We start from the raw sequence: 9,166 nt of genomic DNA, 5'->3' as shown, positions 1-9,166 counted from the left end.
ATTTTACAGTAGTGAGAGAGTGTGTGCGTGTGTATGGGAAAAAATTTAGCAATAAAGGGAAAAAACCAATAAAACACAACCAGTAAACTACCCGAGCTATAATTTAACCCCTTACGACTAGACACACAGGGATGTAAAGGCGTTCGATCGAAGGATAAAAGCTTTATCGGCGTGGTACGGTCCGCGAGTGTTTGCTTGTGCTCCCCATCCCCTTGTGTGCGGTGCAGTGCAATCGCTCGGTTTGTGTGTGTGTGTGATTTTGTGTGCTTGGTATTTGTGTGTAAGTTTGTGAGTGTTTACATATTGCTCCGTTATCACCTGTGTGTATGTGGCACATCGTTTGCTATGTACGTGTGCCGTTCGGTGCCAGTTTTTCGTTGCAATTTTCGTATCCTTGCTGGTAGCACACCTGCATCACCGTGTGAGTGTGAACCGCTACGGAAGGAGGAAAAGCGACCGGTTTAGTGTGTGCGAAGCTTAACAGGTTGCACTCGCTGCCACTTGCAGTGTTATTGCTGCTCTGTTGTGCAAGGTAATCAAATAAAAAAAGAGGACGAAAGGCGAAGTAATATCGCTGCAGCATATCACGAGCGCACATCATCTCGTGCTCCCTGATCAAAGCAAACATACAAAAGTGGGTTGGAGCAGTGTTGGGATGAGTGTTTATGTGCTATGTGCGTCGATGTCTAAAGCGTGTGTTTCGGTGTGAGTGCGTGTGATAGTGTTTTCCGCGCGTTCGTATGGCGTAACACCTTATCCGGTGTAGTAAATAAAACAGGTGCGGAAAAGAAATATCCTTTAACCTCGCACAACTTACGCAGTTTGAAAAAAATGTTCCACAAAGCGCCCAAGATGGTGTGTGCATTCGTGCCGGTAGTGATTATCCTTGGATTAGTATCGTTTTCCCATTCAACCGCCCTCAATGGGACGCCGGGCACTGCGAGCACCAGCAATAAAGCGCTCGGTGTGAACTCACCTCCCAACCGACTAGCCGAGCCGCGGATGCCCGCGCTAGAAGGTGTCCTGACGGCGGTCCTGCCGGATGAACCGAACGCCGATAGCGAACGGTTCGATGCACTCACGCTCGAGGATCAGGTGCGGCTTCTGTCGAAGCAGCTGAATGCGCTTACGTACCAGCGGCGCGAGGACTACAAGATGCTCGAGAACAGCCTGAAAAAGTACGTGCGCAAGAACGCGGCCGAAATCACGGACGCCCAGATACGGGAGGAGCTGGATCAGCTGAGGTAAGCTTGCGGCAACGGATACCAAAAGGAGTCTTGTGGGTGGGTCGGATTTGCGGTCGGAACACATGCCAAACACATCCACTGCGAGTGCATTTCCTGCACTCGCTATTTCAAGCATTTCCGACAGGATGCACTGTTCCGATTGGGCCAGGATGGATGGAAACACACAGGAAAACTTTAATTAGTAATCGCTTCCGTGCCGAAGAAGGCGGTTTTGCAAGTACGGCGTGAAAGTTTCTTCCTGCTTTTGCCAAATAAAAACCACTGCCAAAGTTTTGCCAGTGGTTTTCCCTAGCGGTTGCGTGAAGCGGGAAAAGATGGGAAGATAATCCACCCAACTAAACTGAATCAGGAAACCGGAAACAGTAGCAAGGAACCTCGAACGAGTTGCAGCGAGAAGCAGTGAGTGTAGAGAGGGACTTTGTTTTGATGGCCCATAAAAGGGGATTGGAATGTTCAAACGTGCTGAGGCGAAAACGCTGCCTTGAGCATGAGTTGGGCAATAGTTGTTAATAACTGTAAGGTTTTATGTGAGTTTTTGAATTGCTGACTTTACTGTCTTAAAAGCTCTTGCGCTAATTTTGCTGATAAATCAATCTCACTAGGGAATTTGTTGGACCGACTGTACAGCAGAAATGGGGTGACAAGTTTTAACCACACGATTAAATCCTGCCACAGTATGCAAATGGAACGAAATCGTTCCTCATCGCATCGTCAGTGTCGTAAGCGAAGGACACGAAAGACTGTTTAGTCAACTGTGAAGATGTACAAGAATGACAACAAGTTTTCATGAGAAAACTTTCAAAATACTTTCTGGAACGGTGTAGAACAAGCGGTTAGATTAAACCAATTTTAAGACCATATTATACAGTCCATAAAGCAATAAAATTTATCATACTGATTGCAAATGAAACCATGCTAAATAAACTTATCATGATCTAATTTAGTATGCTAAACAATATGGGGCTTCTAAATTTTGCATGCATTTCATCATCACATTCTAAAAGAGAGTTATTAAAACATTCTCAAACACCCTCAAATATTCCTCGACTAGCTTTAAACATTCCAACATTTAAACATTGCCTATTATTGGGCATATTGCATATGTAATAAAGATCTATTGCATGGCACCGTGCTAGTGATTCGTACTAACACACCGAACCTGTCGGATCGAAACTAATCTTTGCTCTTCGATTTTTATTCGACGGCATTCACTTGAGATAGCCAGCAATTCGACCACTCTTTCTCACTGGACGCGACGTTCTCCCGGTCGGTCTTTTCATGGTGAGACACAAAAGTTGTCAAACATTTCCCTTCTTGGTTAAACTTCTATTAACACCTTCAAGTCTGTACTGTTTTATACAGCCGATCTAGCTAGGAAAAGTTCTAAATTCAAATTGTTCATCTATATTCGATTTAATATTTATTATGATAACGATCTGAAAAGAAACCTAACTCTTCGCTTTATTGAGTGTAAAATTGAACGCTTATCTTAACCAGCCAATAAACTCATCTTCTTCGTTACGAAACAAGCAAACAAAAGTATCCAACACCCAAAACCAAACCCAAACACACAGCCCTGTAAAATTACATTTCCTGTTCATTGAAATGTATTCAAAGCGTGGTTTTCCGCTTGGCAAAGTAACCCAGCTCAACCTTTTCGTCCATTTTTCATTCCCCCAATGGTGAGCAAAGTTTGAATAAAAAGAGAGGGAGAGAACAAAAAAACAAGAACAAGCTGTACAACAAACCCACAAAGAGCTGTATGGTCAAATAACGAATCAATCAATTTATGCGGCCTTCCCTACGGAACCGTTACGCACCCCTGCACGTGCATCGGACGGGGAGGCCTAGAAGCTCCCACTTCCCAATACCGAAGGTGAATACCGAAAAATTTGCAATTTCCCAAACCTTCAACTCGAATGAACTTCCTGAAGTTTTGATAAATGATGTAGGCCCATAAACTCACCCGAGCGGTAACCGAAACGAAACCGAAAACATTCGCGGTTACCCCAAACCGGATCGGTTTTGGGTTGTCAGGGTAGAATGGGTAAGATTTTATTAAAAGCCGATAATAATTGGCTTCTCGGGATGGATGAAATGTTTAGTACCGGATTGAGACTAAAGTCACAGACGGCATCCGTCTGCTTGCCAGCACAATCAAAACAGTGACAGGAGCTTTTTTATGCTATGCGCGTACGTGCTGCCAAACCTAGACCAAACACCAGTCTTGTACACTGTAACAGTTCCTGCTCCAGCCGAAAGGAGCCAGAGCTGCCCCGGACTCGGGTCTTCTAATTAATGGTTTCGCAACTCATTTCATGCACTAATCTCTTTTGGGCGAAGGAACACGCCAACGACGCTTCCTTGCCCGGGCAGCACCGCACAGTACCGCAAGCGGGGCAAAAGTCAGTAGTCAACCGGTAGTGAGTAGTCCGTGATGAAGGTTACGATCCCTTCCGTTTGATTAATGAGAAAGTATTTTCCGAACAGCCACCGTTGTCGACCGCAGGCCCGGAACCAAAAGCCATCTCTTTTCACCATCCTGTTCCTTTATTTTTGTTTTTCCTCCACTGCCAGGAGTTGATTTCTTGTGGGGATGTTTGTGCTGGTTTGCTGTTCCGTGCACAAACGATAGTGTGCGAGTGTGTCTCGGTAATCCTTTTTGGCTTCAGCAGTATCAGGACCGTTCGTGCTTTGCTGTGCCGAACGTTCAATTGTCACAGTGTTACCACCACTTGCAGATTCGCAATTCATTCTCCGGGTCCAGTTGGATCGTGCCTGGGCCAGCAAAAAAAGATTTGCCCCTGGACGACATGGTTTCGGACCGCGACAAAAAGGTTCAAGCTAATCGATGGTACATTTATATCCATTAGAAACAAATTGCTCCATACCAAACGGATCAATTCATTTTATCGGGCAGGATTCGTTTCGGTCGAACGGGAAACAGATAGGAGACGGTGTTTGCTCAGAACTCGGAATAAACTTCTTCGACTTGCTCTTGCGTCCGACCGGATCCGGCCATTTGCCGGTGATAGAATAAAGATATACGAGGGACGATTCGCTCGCCGCCGTAGCTTATCGGGGATGCATCGCAACACCGGCTGTCCGATGTGTGAGCCATTTTGAATGGGCGGCATAAAGGTGAACTTACGGCAAAGCGTTCGAAGATAAGCAAAAACACAGTGCTGGGGTATTTAAATTGCATTCAGAACGTCCGGTCCCAATAGTGACGCTGTCCTTCTATCCTTCCACATTTCTGCTGCTGTCAAAGCATTCAGTTGGCAGGCTTGGGAAATTGACAACGGCATGATACGGGAGCATCGTTTATCGATGGAACATATGGAGCATTACACGATTTAGCACTACAGCTGGTCGGAGTATTCTTTGGCCTCTAGCCATTTAAACTATTCGGTTCGTTTTTCCCGTTTATTTGCATTCCGATCCTATTGCTATTGATGTCTGATGTTTGAAATGATCCTATTCAAAGGAAAATTTAACAAACTATGCTGGCGCTTGTCTTATGTTTATCATAGCTATATTTCAGGGAATTTCAATAGTAACGTGAACAGTGGATTGTTAATGATATTAGTTTTTGGTTACAAAAACTTATAGGAAGAAGTAAAACAGTTTGACAAATTTCAATGTTTGCAATACACTTTTATTAAAAATGCAACATTTTTTTCAAAAAATGTAATTTATAAGCAACCAATAAATCAAACCTCAAATTATAAAACACCTCTGCCATAGCGTTAAAGCTCCTTTTTTTGCATAAATAAAGCCTTTAAAAAAACGCAAACGAACAAATTGCATTTGCATACGCTTCTAACGCAGTACGAACGAACGGTCATAGCCGTCCATCACCTGCAAACAAGTCGTCCATTGTCCACCGTCAATCGCCATCGTGGCTCGGCCTTATGCCTCGACAGCAACACCTAAATCCTACCCAATGCTGGCTTTTGTCGCGTTCGCAACCGACCCAAAGAGCGAGCACCATGCCAGGGTTAAAGCTTGTCGCACCTAGCTTTACTTTAACCCGAATCCTTGCTGACATGCGAATACATTTATCATTTACCTGGAGGGCCATCTCGAGGATGTGCGGACGGAGTTTCGATACGTACGAACCGTAGAGCGTGTATGTGTGTGGCCAGAACGCGACTAGTCCCCGGGTTTCGAACCAAATGGTCGCCCATGCGAAGGGAGAAAGGTAAAAAAAAGCAACAGCAGCAAAGCATAAAAAAAACCTTACCACCATAGCCCAAAAGCCGAAGGCTTCACCAAACGAGCAGGTTGTCGAGATGTGCTTACCATTTGCGAAAGAGATTCCGCATTCCGTGTGTGTGTGTGTGTTTTTTTTTCTTCAGTTCAAACTCTTCCCCACCGGCAATGGCAACACCAGGCAATAGCAGCGCCAAGCACCAACAGCGGGATCCTTTTGCCAATCAGCTCTAACGACCAATCTTGCAGAATGGTGCGTTTTGGAAGGAACTAAGCGACAGCAACGAACGAGAAAAAAAAAATCTCACATATACCTACATACACAACTGCAGCTTGTTCTCGGCTCTAACACTCAGGGACACACGGCATAGCGTTTTGTCCGCTGTCGAACCGGAAGCTTGGATCCTTTGCTGCGGTAATGCCACTTGCAACCTTCCCTCCGGGTGCTGTGGGTAACGAGGTTTTAAGCCACCTTGACGGGGTATCCTCAAAGCGAGACACGGGAAAATGTGGGCTTGGGGTGTGTGAGTGTGTATGTGTTTTTTTTTGTTCGGTTTCTCGGCACCAAGAAATGTCCCAGGAAAAAGTGGTTACCCGCCGGAGCAAATGATCGATTGCTGGTAGCGTTTACGATGTGACTTCAGTTCGGCCGATGGGACCCCAGTTGCGGGAAGATGCGAACAAATCGCACGTACACGCACGTACACCAAGTTAAATGGTCGTCCTGTTCTCGTGCGCTTTTGGATGGGCTCGTTACGCCACTGGGCGGATTTGTGTGAGGCTTGACTTTTCAGAACTGCGTGCTCAGGAACCTGAAAGCCGGTAAAATGGGATTATGCTTGCTACGAGAAAAAGCCCCGTTAGCGGGACGTTCCGGAAATGAGGTATGAGATTTTGATCCGCTCGGACACTTCCAGTGCAGGTTTATCGACACATCGACATTGGATGCGTTCCTGCGAGACGAGATTTATTGTGTGGCCGTCTGATAAGAGAAGACATTGCGATACGATCAATACCGTTGCAACATTTTGACGCACAGCTAAGACATTTCTTCCGAAGCAGATCTGTGTTGCAAAAAGTAGCTTACCAATTTACCACACAATAATTGCATCATTTCGCACTAATTAACGTCGTGCTTAAAAGCTTCCAAAGTCCGTCCAAAGCGTCCGAGTAACGCTGCAATTTCGTTTGGACCATTCGTTTGAGGTCGAAATTTCTTATTTCCCTCGTGCCCACAAATGACCTTAATGCGGAGTAGCAAGAAGCATTCATTTGCTGCCTAAAGTCGATGCTTTGCATTTTAATTAACTCATCAAACATGAACACGGATGGCAGGAAGTCCGGAACGTACCAACACAGGCCACTCACTTCTGATCAGACTTTTGTTGCTGCCGTTGGACCCCGCAATACGTACGGCAATGTTGGCACTTTTGTTAACTAAGGATCACAAATGTCATCTCGTTGTGATCTTTTTTTTTGTCATACAGGTTGCATGTCAGAAGCAAGCTAGGAACAAAATGGAATGAGATCCTCTCAATCTCTTGCCAGTGTACTCCAGCAAGATAGCCAAGAGCACATAAAAGTAATAGCATTGCTGCTCAGTACCCGTTGGGGGACTTTAATAAAAATATATGAGAACATTGGACAAAAAGGGTACACCGGATTGGTGCTGCACAGGTTTTGCCTCTTTCAACCGTTGTTCTTTGGCGAAGGGAGGTCGAATTCGTATGCTGACAGGGGAGGAGAAAGTTGACCCCATGGTAGTACGGTATGTGACCCCGGCGGTACATAATTTTACGTATAATGCGTGAAAGCAGAAGCTCATCTCGGGCACTACGGTACGCGCCGTCGGGCACTTAGCCTGGGCATACTATAACCTGGTGCCAATCGGGCCAATTTAGTCCCCGAGAATATGTCAATCGTTTGTCAGATGCGCACCAACCCCACGTATACCGGCCCGCCCCATAACAGACGTGCTCTCGCTCTGTGTTGCACTGGGGTAGGGGTTTTTGTGTCTTCTGCTGCTTTTATATCGTTTCTTGCGCTGCCTATCTTGGACAGGAATACACACCTTGTCGGATGGGCGGGGAGAGGGATGAGGGAGGGGGGGGACAGGTGAAGCAAGTGCGGTATCGTACAAATTTCATCCCCAACGAAGGTTCCCCGGAGGCCAGTAAGCCAGGTCGACTCGGGCTCGGGTTGGCGGCTACGGTACGAATCGGTTAAGCCAAAGCCATCAGCTTCATCCGTGTCATCCGTTGGGAGGTACCTCGTAAACACGTTTGCACGTGAACCATTTCCAAAGAAGCTGCTGCTGCTGCTGCTGCTGTTGAAGGTTGTGACGGAAGACGCAAAAAAGTGCAGTAAAACAACGTAAGAAAAACGCCCTATCATGTCTTGGTTGGTGGTGGGACCATCATCCTACTACGGGAAGGATAGATGTTTTTCTTCCCTTTTTCGAGAAGATGCCCTCTATCACGTGGACGATGAGCGTGTGTGTGTGGGGTTTTTGGGGATTGATCCTCCCTGTGGCTGCCGGGACCCTGGGGTCGAAGGAAGGTGAAGACGGGAGTGGGTGAAGGTTTTTGGGATGTTTTATGATCGAATTAGGTAGGTCCAACATACCCGATGGTTGGCACGTACGTGCCACGAACCAGGCAGTAACGGAGAGTAGCACACTCCATTTAACCTCGGGGAAGCATGACCTTAGCTAACACATCCAATCATCCTTCAACCACCGATTCACTCGCTTTCCTGGTGGTGTGCGAGCGGGAAGGTGAAGTGTAATTGTTTGGGTTGAGGTTGAGTAACTCTGAAAATGCTGTTTCGCCCGATGGCCCCCCATCCACGATGTTGCTTGTTCGCAGAAGGTTTGCTTGTTTGTCTTTTTTTGTTTTATTTTCGTTAGCCTGCTGTGTGAATTTGGTACCAAAGCTTGTCCCGATGAGTACGGACAGTGTAATCTTGGCCATTTTCAATATGAAGCGTTAACGTCTATGAAGGTACGTCAGCCGGGTAAGCAATGTTCGGCAAACACTCAATAATTTGCCAACACACAGACAGAGTGGACGGATCGATGTCGCTTCTTACGATGTGCCGCGTGTACGTTACAGTCTTCTTGGGAGGTCTGCCTCACGCACGCACCTACACAGCACAAGTCACCAGACATGAATGGCGAAAAAGTAGCAAGTAATAAGCCTTTCATTTATTACTCAATATCTCCCATACCACCATTGCCATCGAAGTTCGTGGGGTTTGGGGTGCGCTTCTCGATAAGGCTTCCTGGAACGAACGAATGGAGGCGCCCAAGACTTCAGCCATGTCTTGATAAACACATTAAGGGCTGGTAACACCAACAGTGTCCCCCTCCCCTCCCATCTCAATGTGTGTATATGTGTGCGGGTTGTTTTTTTTCCTCCACCGTTCAGCATGTCATTGAAGGGTATCGGATTTCACCCAGCACAAGGTAGAAAGATTGAAAGGGCGACGCCACGTGTCTGATTTCGAAGGAGGAACGAGGCTTTTCCAAATATTCCTCCAGCACAGTTAGTGGCATTTGCAGGGCGGAACTTAGGGCAGGGGAAGTAAAGAAGCTTATGGAAAGCGAACACGTTGGGAAAACTGGAAGTGCAGCTCAAAGTCAAACGATTCGTTGCGATTTTTTGGGGTTTCTTTCGTCTGTGTTTGCCTTTTCCCGGGTACCT

At 46.3% G+C, this 9,166-nt stretch overlaps 1 protein-coding gene across 1 annotated transcript in view; it reads left to right on the top strand.

Annotated features, from left to right (window-relative positions):
• Nucleotides 1-748: 748 nt before the first annotated feature.
• Nucleotides 749-9,166, top strand: part of LOC128712038 (protein scabrous) — a 51,754-nt gene continuing 43,336 nt past the window's right edge. The window contains exon 1 of the mRNA XM_053806933.1: nucleotides 749-1,244. Coding sequence (XP_053662908.1) covers nucleotides 832-1,244 — 413 coding nt within the window. The 5' untranslated portion in view covers nucleotides 749-831. The remainder of the gene's footprint in view (nucleotides 1,245-9,166) is intronic.

This window comes from Anopheles marshallii, chromosome 3, assembly GCF_943734725.1.
Source record: "Anopheles marshallii chromosome 3, idAnoMarsDA_429_01, whole genome shotgun sequence".
NCBI lineage: Eukaryota > Metazoa > Arthropoda > Insecta > Diptera > Culicidae > Anopheles > Anopheles marshallii.
Note: the sequence above shows the minus strand (reverse complement) of the source record. Positions and strands in the feature narration are given on the sequence as shown.